Genomic DNA, 16,087 nt, shown 5'->3' on the forward strand with positions numbered 1-16,087 from the left:
AGTAGAAGGGTGCCTGTTGATATCAGTTTGATTTATCTGTGGGTGGGGGAGCACATGACACTTGCATTAGTTTAAAAAAACGTTTCAGTGCCATCCCTAATGTAAATATCAGTGATGTAAACCAGACATCACCCTGCACCCCAAGGGCTGATAAGACCTGATTACCTCTTAAGGTTCCAGTGAAGGTAGAGTATCTACTTCAACAGGCTACTGAAGTCTGACCTCCAACGGTGAAGGAATGTAAACCAGTGCAGTGCGTGAGAGTGGGAAGGTGGGTAGTTTCCTGACATGATTTCTTTCGCAGTTCTCAGGTCATTCCCAAGAGTTTATCTACCCCCATATGGATTTCACTAGACTTTCAATGTTGGTGAGATCCCAGTTTAAGACTCAAATGTTCCAGCAGTAAGACGGACCAGTCTATAAAACTTGATGTAAGACACTCTGAGGCAGTAATACCTGTCCCACATCTGGAATCACCTCACTGAGTTGATGCAACTGCTTTTAGGCTTTCAAGACTTAGTAAAGAGTGACACCATGTGGATTCTTTGAGAAGTGCAAGGACCAGAGTAACCTATTGCCTTAGTCTCACTTCATGCCAGCACTATGCAACTACCTTGTGTTATTATAATCTCAATTATGGGTTGTTTAATCAGCAAAGACTGACCGAAAACAGACTTTCTCCTCTTTTCTCTCAAGTCATATCAATACTTCATTGATTGAACACCACAAGAGAGTCAACAACCTTTATTTATCCATATATGTGCCACTCAGAAATTGGGAAGAGGTGTTACAGGATTTGCCCTTAAGAGAAGCCTATATGGATCATTTACAAATTTTCTCTCTACAATGAGGCCATTGACAAAAATAAAAGGGAGGAAAAAAAAAAAAAGAAGACAATATGGTCGTAACAGTGTAAACACGTAATATACATGAAAGCAAAAAAGCAGTAGGTATCAGTGACATCAAATTAAAATGTAGGGTAAGTTAGTATGAATATGAACAAAAGACTCCTGAAAACCCTAACTTTTTTTCTCAAATAACAGCTCAGCATACATTTCTACATAGCATGCAATAAGGCACCTATCTAACACAAGGAAGAAACCTATGCTACAATTTGAAGCACAATTGTTATCCAAATAAAAAGGAAAAGAAAATATCGCTCACCATAATGTTCACTCCCATAAAAACTGTATATCTCTCGTTCCCTTTCATATAACCCAAGCCATATCTAAAAAAATACATCAGTTTGTAAAAGATATTTTACACAGAACAGTAAATAGAGCACAATCCATTGGAATTTCGGAAAAAATCTTAAAGTCCTGTAAAAGTGAGATTTTCTCGTGTAGTCTTTTTTGTTTTTTTTCTTTTTTAGTATACACAACCTTTTGTGACAGTTTGCAGATCAACGTGAACAACAGTTACCTATATTCTATACACAGGTAATTGAATTAGTCTCCAAAGCAATAATCAAAGTGAGATGTTGCATTTTGTGTACATTTGGTGCTGGGGGTACAAAAGAAACTGCACAGTAAATAATTAGGACAGGTCATGTTGTAATATGCTACCCAGTAGATTTTTATTTTCTATTATGCATTTTCTTATGGCTAAATTGCATGTCATAATAGAATCAGGGTGTCAGCCAGTATTGCTCTCTGTACAGTCTATGCAGCAGTGCTAACTCATTGTAGACATACAAGAAAACAATCTCATAAATATACAACATGGCTCATGTCTGATGGAGCCCAAATTCAAGAGCAAGCTGCATGAGAACACTTGCAACATGTTTATCTCCAACACTTAACAAATTAAAGTCATAAAGGGAAAAAAAAAAGAAGGTGGAGACAAAGTGGATCTTACTATCAAAAATGTAATCTTTCGGAACAGCACACTAGTCACCTATACATATATATATATAAATGAAATCAGTAAGTATTTACATTGGATTTTTGTTGTTTGCTTCACATGGATTATGTGGGTGAAAAAGATAACTATTTAAATCGAGACAACAGTTCTTGTTCACCAATTGTGTTGGTAGCCTTGAATAAAGTTGCAGCTCAAAAGCGCATGTGCCCACCTGAAGGTACAATAACTGAATTCTTGTATCAAAAAAGACTAACCAGAAGGTGAAGCATATTTTCCCCAGGTAACAATTTTATCATGTAGATCTTCAAATCACATTTTTTTTTTCTTTTAAAAGTGTTCAAAAGAGGTCCTGGAGCAAGTGAAGCACAATCACAAACAAGAATTCCTTCAGAATCTAGTATTATACCCTCTTCAAACCGAGAACAAGTCCCGGGTTCAGCTCTGAATTATAGGTTACTCAGTCCTTCAGGCCAAGCCTTTTCCTTTTGAAGACTTGTGTTACTGTCCATTTATTCTCAACTGCTCCACTTCAACATAGCAATGTGCTGAACTGACCACTTTTGTCTATAGAAGTTGGCCTGATGTTTCCTGTGGTGTGGTGATATCAATGATGGGACCATTGTAGAACAGAAACGGGGAGCAGGGATGTGTGCGCTTGCATGGGACAGCATATGAGGGTGGGAGAGGGGGGCTCACTGACCTACATGGATCCTATGATGTCTAGAGAGGGAAGATGAATGGTTAAAGCCTTTTCCACACTGGGTGCACCTGTATGGTTTTTCCGGAGACAGGATGCGCTGTTTGGGGAAGGCATTGTTAGGGAATCCCTTCACTGGAGTGATGGGGATGGGAATGGGGATGGGACTGTACTGCTGCTGTTGTGGCTGTGGAGTTTGCGGCTGCTGTTGTTGTTGCTGTTTATTCTCCATGTGAACTCTCTGATGCCTTGCAAGGGACGAGGAGTGATTGAATCTTTTACCACAGTGGGGGCAGGTGTAGCTCTTTCCCTCTGAGTGGACTCTTTGGTGTCGGGACAGGGAAGAGGAATGATTGAAGCCCTTTTCACAGTGGTGGCACATATAGGGCTTGTCTCCCTGCTGGTGTACCCTCTGCTTTGGGGGAGTGCCGAAGGACAAGGTTTTCACGGGCTGAGGAGGAGAAAACACTGGGTTCTGCAGGTGGATCTTGTGGTGGCGAGAGAGAGAAGAGGAGTGATTGAAGCCCTTGTTGCAATGTCTGCAGGTGTAGGGCTTTCCTCCGGCATGGACTTGCTGGTGCTTCTTCAGATGGCGTTTGCGGACAAAGCTCTTCCTGCACATGTTACATTTGTAGGGCTTCTCACCCGAGTGGATCCTCTGGTGCTCCCTCAGAGTGGCTGCAGCAGCAAAACACTTTCCACACTGTGTGCACCGGTGAGGTTTGTCTCCGAGCACAACTGCAGCATGGGTCTTCTGATGCTGCTTCAGGTTGGAAGTTGTAGCAAAGCCTTTGCCACACTGGCCGCAGGTATATGGCTTCTCACGTGCATGGACCTCCTGGTGCTTTTTCAGATGCCTTCTGCGGACAAAGCTCTTCCTACACTGGGTGCACTTATAGGGCTTGTCCTCTGAATGCATCTTCATGTGTTCTCTGAGGGTGATTGCAGCTGCAAAGCTCTTACCACACTCTGAGCATCTGTGGGGTTTGTCTGGCAAATGGATCATCTGATGAGACTTGAGGCTGAAGGCATCAATAACATCTTTGCCCATGATCTCAACTCCTGGAGGAACATAGGGCTTTTCTTTCATATGAATCTTCATGTGCTGCTTGAGGCTAGCCTCCACAGCAAAGCTCTCACCACAGTGGACACAGATGTAAGGATTGAGGTCCTTATGGATCTCAAAGTGTTGGTGAAGATCAGCTATGCTGCCAAAGATCTCCCCACACTCGTTGCACTGCAGGCCATGGGCTTCGTGTATGATGACACCATTCTCAGACTCCACAGTCAACTCCCCGCCGTGGTCAGACTCCACTTTCACCACATGCTCGCTTTCGGTCTTAAGCAGCACCTCTCCCAGCAGAGCTTCATTTCCCGACGTCTTGATCTCTGCTCCTGTGAAACAGTGCATCTCACCGGGTTCCACCTTAATGTAATCATGGTCTGTCTCAGCCACAATTGCATCCACACAGGCTACAGCTCCGAGTTCTGTCCCCAGTCCCTGGATCTTTAAGTCTGAGCCATGGATCTCAAGCTCTAATCCACGTTTTTCTTCTGTCATGATCTCAGTTTCTGCTCCATAGTGAAGGTCGACATGGCTGTGGGCTATGACACACTCCGACCCAAGTGTGTCAAGGCCGGGTGTGTCACATTCAGTCTCTGACTCGGCCATGAGAACACACTCCAGCCCCACGACCTCCGTTTTCCTGCCGGGCGATGACTCAAAAGGGAATCGGGTTTAAAGAGCTCGGTTTTGTTTGGTGCAGCGCTGGTGCTCTTATCAGTGAGCAGTCCTGCAAAAGAAGAAAATAAAGAGCAATAATTAATACGGTGCCTTAAGTGGTTTTCATTCATTTTTCTAGGATGCCAATTGATGAACAGAAAAACTAAATTATCCAGATATAGACTAGAAGGTTAATATATTGTCCCTTGCCAGATGTTAACAGACACACTACAAATCTAATAAACATTGAAGCTTACAGGCAGTAGTGTCTTTGACACAAACCAAATGTATATTGTATTTATGTATATAGCCTGTAGAGATGCAGCAGTTCTCAGCGGATCATACTGGTGTACAATAAATAGTCCTACTGTTTGCAATGTCATTACAGTTTTGTTCAAATGTTTTTTCAGCAACAGTATCAATTACCTTGCATGTTTCACAGGCTAGTAGGTTGTTTTCATATGCATTTGTCACACACTGTACACAAAACAGACTTGCTAGTTTCATATGGGCTGAGTACAGGTGGCAAGAGAAAAGGTAAAGCAGTTTAACAAACTGAGCTTTGGCACCAAATTCCACCTGGCAGACAAAAATAATATTAGGATAATATGTATATTATTACATAATTATTGTTATATTTCTGATTTGAGTCAATATTTGTTTTGCATGTGTATGTGTACATAAACAGGCAAATAATTTATGTTTACAAGGTAGACATGGGTAATTTGATATACCAATATCTCAGTAATACAATTTAAGTCATATTCAAGTACTCTAAGCCTGAGTAAAGTTGTGTTTAACTAATACAAAACAAAAACTATATATTCTAAGTATTTGAAAGATTTTGGGATATTTTGAATGATAAATATCAGTGAGAACTCTAACAAAATTGTGGGAAGAGACATTAAACCTTAGATTGGAATAAAGGCTAGACTTTCTGAAAGACATGTCTGATGAGAAATCCTGAAGTTTGCCACTCACTTCCCCCTAGAGAAGGATCCCTACTTGCCCAGGATAGACATCTAAACCCTTTGCCAACACAGACCATCATCTGGTTGGTGACAACTGCAAGAAAGGGCTGGTTGTGTATTTGGTTAATGCAAAAGATTATCATCAGTGCAGGGGAAAAAAATTATGTCCTTAATATTAGATGAAATAATGCACTCTGTACTACTGTATATCCATAGCCTACGTTCATTTGACCTGGAACCAGATGCCTGCTGCATTATGCTTAGAAATCTGAATGATAGAGTATATAGGCTACGGGCTCATAATCCCCACTTCATTAAGAAAATATATTGTCCATACTTTCACACATTATTACAGATTTGCAAAACCTCACAGAAAGCTAAGTGGCCAATTTGCTAGCCAAGTTAGCGCTCAAGACGAGCTACATCACACTAGCTAACGCAATTGATAAAATCAAAGTGAACCACATCATGATCAAGCTTCCAACTCTTAACTTAATCCTCAAGACAAAGCCCGACTGGCCTACAAAGTGCGCTCATCTGCGCAACACGCTGCTCGTTATGTAAAGTGCAGCCTTGAAGAGTGCAAAAACATTTAAAACAGCGATGTTTTGTTGTTAAACACTGACTGTTTGGTTGCTAGCCGTCCATAACAGCTACAAATAGCCTTCATAGCGGCTAGTTAGCTGGCTATGGTCGAGGGGGGGACTGGTTAACGACAAAACAGCATTGTGTTAGCTGCTAATGTGTTCACCATTTAGCGAGCTAACTAGCTTCATAGCAAAAACCAACACGCGAGTAATTGTAGTCAGAGCAAAACAACAGCTAAATACTTACATTAAAACGAGGAATCGAGTCAAGTAATTTGGTGCGATTTATGACACAACCACCGACGCGGAAACTCTCCTTGTGCGAGTATTAACAGGCCATCTTGTTGTGCCACACCAGCACTTCCAGCTAGCCAAGATTACATGCTCGTCTAAGATGGCTGCCGCTAGCTAACGTTAGCCACGTTAGCTTCCGCCCTTCAAAAACACATTGAATTAAGAGCTATCTCCGAATAAGCAAAACCATAAAGCTGTTCAAAGCTTTGCCAAGTTTGAGTATGGTGACACAAAGGCGGTGTGAAACCATCGTTTAACATGCGGTATCAGTGAGGACGACGTCGTAAGCTAATGTGCATTAGCACACGGTCATCAGGAGTTGGCTAGCTGAAACAAAGATGGCTAACCGTGAGGGCGATGAACGCCGCGTGAAAAACCCGGGAAAGAGTACCTTTTACTTGCATGAGAATCCATGTAAGACTCAGGTCCTTCCAACAAATGCCGTTTGGGCTACATTAACCGAGCAGGATGCTATCAGTGAAGGTATTAAATGTCTGCTTTTGATAGCTAGGAGAACCCCACATGAAGCCTTCCTCGCTGCGGCTGCACCCAGCAAACCGCACACACACACATATACACGCACACACACACACACATATACACACGACTCTCTGATGGCGGCCTTGCTGATGTTAGCAGCTATCCAGCAGAGACGATATTAGCGTGTTGGCTACCTAGCCATGATACCAAGCTAACGAGTCAGCTAATCCAGTTTGCTAACACGGCTACAGCCTGCTCTCTCTCTGTCTGTCTCCACTTCAGGACGAGCCAGCAGATTGTAAAACATTGGAGCGGAAGCTTTGCCCAGCCGCCCATCCGACCATGTTAAGTCGCATGCATAAAGATTTAACTAACTGCACGTTTACTCAAGAGTCGATTCTGCACATATTACGTCTCAAGAAAACAACCTGGATGCGGATGAAAGCTGAAACAGTTCCTCGTGATATAGTGTGTTGCCGTGCTTGAACATAATGTTACCACCAGTGCGAGTCCAGGCCTGTATTTTTCCATTACAAAGTTGGGTAGTATCACAACTGGAGACGCCAAACACACAACCTATTACTGGACCCATCATTGCATATAACTACTAAGATTATATCCAGTTAAATACAGGCGTCCCTCCGCCTCAACGCTGCTACTATTCACACTGGAGTAACGTTAAGTTGAATTTTAACGATGAGAACCCCACCAGGAGTAACAATCATGCCAGTTGTAAATGTACAAATTCTTGCATATACGCATCACCCACCTTTCTGTCCTTTTAGTGTTTGTTTGCTGAAGGAAGAGGAAAAAAAAGAGTCGTTTATATGCTTCAAACTCCGGGTTGAGAAGGGCTTTGCAAGCTGTTGTGAGCCTCGTCAGACTGCTGTGTGTGTCTTCCTCTCTCTGCCTCTGTGTGTGTAGCTGGCGCCACAGCTCATCTGGCGCCAACGTTGGACCACCGACGCACTTTAGCGAAAGCAATCATTGTCACGTCAATGCAGCGCGGGAACCACTAGTGCCCACTATCGTATCGGAGGCATTTACACAACACAAACAGGAGACCATAAAGATAACGCTTTTAAACGTCTTTAAAGTCTCTACTTCACTCAAAAATGTGTTTTGTTTATTGTTCCTACAGTTTGGATGTTTGAGTTTCACTGTGCAGAGTTTGGCACTTTAGGGCTTTTTTCCACATTCATCTGCTGAAAGTCGGAAGTTTCTTTGTGCTCATTGAAAATCCCATGTAAAGGGATGGGCCTACATGCAGGATTTGTGACATCACAACTAGTTTGGAAACCAATTGTGGTCCAGTATGAAAGTTACATGAGTGATGTGGAAACTTGAAACCTGGATTTTGCTGTTTTTTTGTGATTATTGCAACCAAAAATGCTTGATTTTGCAGCAGCTTATCTCAAAAATTGTGACACAATTTGCAATGTTTGAAGTGCTCTTATTGATGAGTAGAATGCCTTTATTGTTATTGCACAGCTGTACATAGAAATTAAGTCAGGGAGAACAAAGCCGCTGCGTCCGTGCACACCGCCATCTTGCACTAAGATAGTGGCCTGTTTCTGGACCCATCATTACATATATTGCAGTAAAATTGTGGAAATTGGGAAAAAATGCAAGCAAAGGAAAAAAGAAAGAAAAAAACTACTACAGATGAAGAGTCATATGTAATCACTTCCTTCAATAAAAAAGCAAATTCTGGATGTAAGAACCATGGACTCAAAGTTATAAAAAAGAAAATACTGTACTTGAGTTATAATCCTTTATTAAATTAACTTTCACCTTAACATTAGCACCAAATAAAATCAGCCAATAATGTTATTAAAATAAATCCATTGACATAAAACTACAGTTTCATTTCCAAAGTGCCCATTTTTTTGTTTGAGGTAGATTATGTCCATATTTGCTGTGTGAACAAACACATTAACTTGTATTCTTCTCACTAACTGACTGCAAACCTCATTTGGGAATTGTTTTGCAAGGTCTATGGCTGTAATTTTTGTTGGCAGGTAAGATTTGTCCATCGTCCACCTGAATGCGCGCCTGAATCTTTGCTGAATGTGTGCTGCGATGACATAAGTTACCACGACACAAAATGTGACAATCACAAGCGGTCTGTTGATTTGGCCATTTCTTGCAAATATTCTTGATTTCTTGCATTAATTAGTAGTAATCTCAAAATCACAGTTTCCTGGAGGGATCGTCCAGTGCACATACACTGAGAGCTGACTTTACAGTGATGTAGGAGACATCTTGTGTCCAGCAGTTAAACCATTGAAATGAAATATATTTGCATATTCATAGAATCTGGGATTGATGAAGGAGGAGAAGGAGATGCCATTTTAAGGACACACATTATTATTCCAAGCAGATTATTTTCATATGTCTTCATACATGTCTGGAGGGGTTCTTCATTCATTCATACAGCATTTATTATTAGCTACACCGATTACCGGTGGTGGGAAGTAAACAAAGTACTTGTCTTGAGTGTTTCCATTTTGTACTACTTCATTCTTATTTCACTAAAATTCAGAGAAAAATACTGTGTATATTTTTGACTTCTACATCTGACAGCCATAGTTACTCCTGTACTTTGCATATTAATATTTTCTATTCAAAACACACGATGAACACACACAATATAATGCAATGTTATTAATGCACCAATACTACTAATAATAATCCAATAATATAGTGTATTTTCATAATAGTATAACTGTGGAATGGGTGATTCCTCATAATGAGTAGGCTTCTATTACTTCTTTTTTGTGTGTATTGCTAATAATATGTCAGTGTTTTTACTTGAAATGTGAATGCAGGACTTACACAGTGAATTGTTTCACAGTTACTACTTTTGTATTTCTTCTATCTATTTGTATTTCTTCTATTTTTCCACTACAGTTATTGCCAACCATTTAAGTGTTTAGATTTTTTTATTGCAAGTTCCATTAGTTAACTTGTAGAAAACCCTTGCTTGAGACAAAATTAGATAATCTATCCCAGTGTGAAAACTGCTACACTTATACCTAATGGGCATTTTTTATTGTTATAAATTATTGAGACCTGAGTGGGAAAAATACCAAAGAAGTGAGAAGAAGTGAAATATGGTAGATAGGCCCAATCTGTGTAGAAATGCTGAGGTTTTGGTTTATTAGGCAGTGTGCAAATAACCCAAGTAGTCCTGAGAAAGTGATGCTGCGGGAACAAACTTGTCAAAGCAAAAGTAAAAAAGCATTGAAGTGCATATCTTGAAGATGGCTGTGTTGAACCAACTACTTACAACGAAAGCAGTGCCTCAAGTACAGACTGGCTCTGCAATGTATTGCTAATATACTGCAAACAGTGGAAGACACAGCTTACAAATAACCATATTACAAATGAAATAATTGATTTGACAATTAGGCCATTTAACAGAAATCATGTCCCTTAAACAAGATGAAAATACAAATGAGTGACAAATTAAAGGAAAAACCAACATAAAGTGTCTGACTGTAGTAAGATGTAAGGCCATTATGAACAGCTTCACAGCTCCTTTGTATAGATTCTCAAAGTGTCTGTCAATTTAATGTCTGGAGGGATAAACACAATTCTCCCAAAAGATATTTCCCAATATAGTGTTTTAATAATGTTGGTGAAGATCACTGTCTAAAATCTCACATAAGTATTCTCTTTGGTTAAGATTTCGTGCCTGTGAAGGCCATAGTGTGTAATTCACATTATTCTCAGGTGCCCTTTCTGACCTGCATTGAAGCCTCTGTATTCATTATGTGTCTGCACCCGTGTTCTTCCTTTAATTTGTCATTCAGCTGTATTGCATCTTGCACAACGCTATCTTTTGTAATTATTTGCACCAACAAACCAGTTATATTAATCCACAGAAGTTATTATGTGATGATTGTCGAAATGTAGAATGTGGTGTTTGTCAAAGTTTGTGAATCTAGAAATATAACGGCGATATTATTCTTGGAATGTGTTGCAACGTTACAGGTCTGAGGAGGATTATCAACAGTCCCGTGTATAAAATCGTTTTAAATTTTATATACAGTATATTAGTATACAATGCAGACGAGTATATATTTCATGTAGTAATATTTAAGTCCCACAAGATGATGCTGTTCTCGCGTTGCTAGTGTGAGTGAATATCCTGGTATCTATCTATCTATCTATCTATCTATCTATCTATCTATCTATCTATCTATGGGAACACAAGCAAATGTCATCAAAAATCCTCCCCAAAAAAACAATGAAATGTGTGTTTGGTATTTGGTACAATGGTATTTTCAAGTTTCTGTCTCCATTGTTTTAACTTTCTTTGTTTCAGGCAGTACATTTGTAGAACCACCTGTTCCCTGATGATTCAACACCCAACCAGGAATACTGGTTTTACCATGAGAGTAGAGCACATAGCTAACATTCTGTCACACGCAGCGTCAGTCACACAGTTTCACTGAAGCTGTTAACATCAGGAACTCAGTCTCTCTGCGGATACTTCATCCTGCTCACTTCAGTTTTTGTCGAGTCTTCTCTTCAGCTGAGGATCTCAACACATTTTATTATAAGAGGTTCACTTTTTGCTGCTGAGCTAAATCACCTTTGGATTTTAATTTTGTTCTCATATCTACTGGACATCTATTTTACATCAAGGTGAAAATGTCCCACCCCAGCACTCTGGATTTAGACAGGTACACCAACTTGGAGAAATCTCGTCGCTCCACCAGTCGTAGCCAGTCCAGGACCCAGGCCAAGAACGGAGATGTCCTGTGTGACTTCTGCACATCAAGGAAGCAGAAGGCTGAGAAGTCATGCTTGGTGTGCCTGTCATCTTACTGCGAGACACACCTCCAGTCTCACTATGACTACCCAGCCCTGATGAAGCACAAACTGGTCAAAGCCACTGGTCAGATGAGAGAGAAGATCTGTGCACAGCATGACAAGCTGCTGGAGGCTTTTTGTCGCACTGATCAGACATCAGTGTGTGTTCTGTGCATGATGGACGAACATAAACACCATGACATCGTTCCAGCTGGGACCGAGAGGACTGAGAAACAAGTGAGTGGTGAAAACAATCTGTCAATCTATATTTTTGGTGAAAACAAATACAATAACAGGTGATTTGAAAGGTTATTTATTGTACAGGGATAACATGATTATGTTATCATTCACTAATGATGGTTCCTTTAATGTCCTTCCCTCCACAGAAACAGCTTGGTACCACACTGCACAAATCTCAGTACAGGATTGACCAGAGAGTTAAAAAGTGGCAGGATCTCCGACAAGCTGTGGAATCAGTTAAAGTAGGTATAATGTCGTCTCACTCAAGTCACGCTGCCGTGATTCTGCCCACAAAAGCAAGTGAGCATGTCAGACTTTCATATTTAACAAATTCTCTCTCTTCTCTTTCTTTTGTACCTCATCAGCACTCAGCTCAAACGGTCCTGGAGGAGAACGAGAGGATCTTCACTGAGCTTCTGCGTTCCTTAGAGAGGAAGTACAATGAAGTTAAGGAGATGATATGCACACACGAGAAGACCACAGTGACACGGAGCGAGATACTGCTTGACCGCTTGGAGGAAGAGATCACTCTGCTGAGGAGGAGACACGCCAACCTGGAGAAGCTCTCACACACTGATGATCACATACATTTCCTCCAGGTGAGCCTGACAGCTGTACCATGACAAAAACAATAGAGAGACCAATTTCAGGCAGGGCTCAGTCTAAAATGTGCAAGTATCAGCCTTACAATATCTGAGAAAACATTCCTGTGGTTAGTCCTTTCCTCTAATCTTTATCTTTCCCTTTCTTATTTCGTTAACAGAGCTGGCAGTCTCTATCAGGCCCCTCAGGATATGAAGACCTCAACAACGTCAGTGTCGCTCCCTATTACTCCTTTGATGCTACCAAGAGAGCCATTGCTGCACTGAAATTACAAGTGGAGGAAGTCAGCAAGACAGAAATCAGCAAAATCTCAGCAGCAGGTTGACAAATTTCTCTTCATCTCAAGTAGCGTTTGATGTCTCTCTGCAGAGGGGCTTCCTCTCTAGAGTGCTTGTGTATTTAGTGATTGCATGAGGCTTACTCTGTCATGTGTTTTTTGTCCCTCTCTTCATAGTAAAGGAAGTCTACATCACACAAGAGGTTGAGAAACAGACAAGGAGAGAATCAATTTTGAGAGAAGAGCCAAGGACAACAGAAGAGCCAAAGACAAGAGAAGATTTCATGAAATGTGAGTTATCAGCTTACTCTTTACAGAGCAGAAACCTGCCTTGAACTGATTGTAAAACCTTTTAGCACCAACCTGGCAACGGCTACTTGCCAGCTATTTCAAATCCCATTTACATTCCAGCTTTTGAAATGTGTTTTGTACTCTCCAGATTTGAAAAAGTGCTAGTCATGGTCTCCTAGAGTGGGAACATCTCCATCCCTAACAATGGGATGATCACACATTGTGTTGAAGCAACTGAAACTAGTTTTGCATAAGATACGCTACCAACTTGCAGAACAGGTTTGGTGAAACGTAAGACCGCAAACTTACAGTTCCGGATAATTTAAACAAACACAGGTGTTCCTGTTTTTGCTCCAACCGGTGGAATGCAGACATTAAGCTGCTGTATGGAAAGGTTTTAGTGGGATATTGTTCTCTTTTCTAAAACATTATGTGCAACACGAGAAAGCAAAAGAACATGTTAAACTGTGACATTCATAATGCTCAGAAGAAAAAATACAAATTTGAACTTGTGTAGTAAAAAAGAGACATCTAATCTCGAAAGAGACAAATACGAAAACACATGACAACATAAAATTAGAAAACTGAGTTTAAAAAACAGCACAAAGAGGATTAATAATCATATCATCTTGCATTGTTCAGACGCCTCCCAGCTGATTCTGGACGTCAACAGCGTCCACCCCAACCTCCACCTTTCTGAGGGTAATCGAACAGTTACGATGAAGAATGATCCAAAGAGTTACCCTGATCACCCAGACAGATTTGACCACTGGCAGCAGGTGAGCACTTACTTACTGGCTGACAAGATCTTAATTTGTCCGAAAAGAGGAATAAAGGGAAATTTATCTATTGCTGTGACTGAAAGCCAGAATGATCCAGTTATGAAGAGTGCATTTATTTAAGATTAAAAAGAGTGCTTACTGTCAGAGAACCTGTTTGTTAAAGTTCCCTCCTGTGAAATTGTTCAAGAAATTAATTCTTTAAGGTTTTCTTCATGATAAATTTGTATATAATTGTAAGAAATTTATCTGCAGATGTTGTTATTTTGACTCTCAGCTGTTATTAACTATGCATAAATCAACACTGGGGCTTCTAATCTCATTTCATCTGTTTTGGTTCCAGGTATTGTGCAGGGAGAGCGTGACTGAGACTCGTTGTTACTGGGAGGTGAACTGGAGGGGAACAGAGATAGACGTGGCCGTTACCTACAGGGGCATCCGTCGTAAAGGAAACGGCAATGAGTGCAGCCTGGGTTGGAACGACAAGTCCTGGAGCCTCTACTGCTCGGAGTCCAAATTTTCTTTTGTGCACAACAACAAAAGCAAAGACATACCAGCTCCAAGGTCATCTCGCATCGGCGTGTACCTGGATCATGCAGCAGGGACACTTGCATTTTACAGCGTTTCTGATGGCATGCATCTTCTGCACAGAGTCCACACCACGTTTACAGAGCCTCTCTACCCTGCATTCAGTGTGTGGGGGTATGGCACTAGTATAAGACTGTAGGAGAGTTGACATAGGCCTAGTAAATAGGATCCCATTTAATCAATAGAAATAGATCAATAGAAATAGAAATAGATCAATTTAGAAATCCCATTGATCTGTTCTTTGCTGACTGTTGTTTTGGGGCAATCTAGTCTGAATATGATGGAAAAAAGTCAGTCAGTTAAGGAAAAATGCAATAATTAATTATTATGTTGATGTCTTTTTACTCTATTATGGTAAACATGTTACGCTCAATTATATTTACATTAGTGGTAATTTATTGTAAACACTGTGTGTCAAATTAAATCAGAGTTTGTGAAGCCCTCAAGATGTTACTGATTTATAGCACTTAAAATATGGATTTGATCGATACAGCTGTCTCTGATCCCATTATACACACATTATGTGGACAGTGGCTCAACAGTACTAGGGCTGGAACCATTTTTCATACTCGGCTCCATTAATGGGCCAAACATTGTTGAAAGGCAGGAAAGAAAAACCCAGACCTTTCCAAACAAACATCAAATACTGGACCCTTCTCAAAGGTTTTGAGTTTGTTTGCTTGAAGTGAAAAATGTAAACGACCTGTTAAAAGTTTGAATAGTAGATTGAGTGATTTGAAAGAAATTATATTGGTATTTTGTGTTAAAACAGTGTCTTTGTTTTTGTTTACGATTACATTTAAGTTACAATGAAGGTATAACTTATTCATTACCAGACATTAGGCATATACAAAGGTTATTTCCAGTGCTCACAGGGGGATACACGTATAGAGAGACATTAATAAGTGACACCTCCAGGTGGCAACAGAAACACGTTTTATTAAACGAACTGATGTTTTCTTAACATCACACACATTCAGCTCTCCAATGTGCACAGACATGGTTTCAAATTTCACTACAGAGGTACTTGTTTACTGGCGGAGTCATCTGACTTCAGTGTGAGAGGAGAGAGTGATCCATCATGATCGACTAGGAGAAGAAGGCCACCAAAAAAATAGAAGCGCTTGGTTATTTGTATGAAGCACACCGGAAGTATTTTCAGATCAGGCAAAATGATTAAAACAGTATACAAACATATATGCTCTCCTCACATCACCCCAAGTTTAGCATCTTTGCACTGGTTACCAATTTAATTTAGAATCAATTTTAAAATCTTACTCATGACTTACAAGACTTTACATGGCCAGAGTACATCAGTGAACTCTTAACTCTTTACTGTCCAAAAAGGCCTCTTTGATGTGCTGGGTCAGGCTCGCTAGCTGCTCCAGAGTCCAGGTTAAGGTCAAAGGGTGATCTGGCACTTCAGTTTTGGAGCAGTCTTCCAGTTAGCGTTCAGTCCACTGACACTGTTTCTGCTTTTAAATCCTGTCTTAATACACATTTCTACAGACTTGCCTTGTCGCCTGATAACTAGTCTCATTTGTTTACATAATACAGCTCTGCTGTGCTGATTTTAAGTTTATTGCAATAGTTTCACTTGTTTCAACGATTTGGATGATTTATTTGTAAATTTCTTTTTTATATACAGTCTTTTAATTGTGTGCTTGTATTTTGCTGTTATTGTGTTTTTATATTTGTGATTGTTTCTCTTTAATGCTGTCTATGAAAAACACTTTGTGCTCCTGGTTTGAAAAGTGAAAATACAATTCCTCCTCCTCTTCTTCTTCTTCTTCTTCTTATTATTATATAAACGGTATATACAGCATATATTAGTTGATATAATTTAAACTGTATCTATCTGTCTATCTGT

At 40.3% G+C, this 16,087-nt stretch overlaps 2 protein-coding genes across 6 annotated transcripts; one reads left to right on the forward strand and one right to left on the reverse strand.

Annotated features, from left to right (window-relative positions):
• Window positions 1-729: 729 nt before the first annotated feature.
• On the reverse strand, window positions 730-7,541 carry si:ch211-198a12.6 (uncharacterized protein LOC563253 homolog). 5 transcript variants are annotated; one of them, XM_067610139.1, is made up of 2 exons: window positions 7,385-7,541; window positions 730-4,353 (listed from the first exon to the last, which is right to left on the reverse strand). In XM_067610139.1, the coding sequence occupies exon 2, from the start codon at window positions 4,230-4,232 to the stop codon at window positions 2,556-2,558; it is 1,677 nt and encodes a 558-aa protein (XP_067466240.1). In that variant the 5' UTR covers window positions 4,233-4,353; window positions 7,385-7,541; the 3' UTR covers window positions 730-2,555. The 5 variants fall into 5 exon arrangements, with proteins under 5 accessions (XP_067466240.1, XP_067466243.1, XP_067466241.1 ...); XM_067610142.1 differs by lacking the exon at window positions 7,385-7,541 and adding an exon at window positions 6,737-6,898; XM_067610140.1 differs by lacking the exon at window positions 7,385-7,541 and adding an exon at window positions 6,527-6,717.
• A 141-nt stretch (window positions 7,542-7,682) lies between these two features.
• LOC137197054 (tripartite motif-containing protein 16-like) lies at window positions 7,683-14,395 on the forward strand. Its single transcript, XM_067610144.1, has 7 exons — window positions 7,683-11,676; window positions 11,826-11,921; window positions 12,045-12,278; window positions 12,443-12,602; window positions 12,737-12,850; window positions 13,493-13,629; window positions 13,973-14,395. Exons 1-7 carry the CDS (start codon window positions 11,278-11,280, stop codon window positions 14,354-14,356), a joined length of 1,524 nt encoding a protein of 507 aa, XP_067466245.1. The 5' UTR covers window positions 7,683-11,277; the 3' UTR covers window positions 14,357-14,395.
• Window positions 14,396-16,087: the final 1,692 nt, after the last annotated feature.

The sequence above is a fragment of the Thunnus thynnus genome, chromosome 14, assembly GCF_963924715.1.
Source record: "Thunnus thynnus chromosome 14, fThuThy2.1, whole genome shotgun sequence".
In the NCBI taxonomy this organism is placed as follows: Eukaryota; Metazoa; Chordata; class Actinopteri; order Scombriformes; family Scombridae; genus Thunnus; species Thunnus thynnus.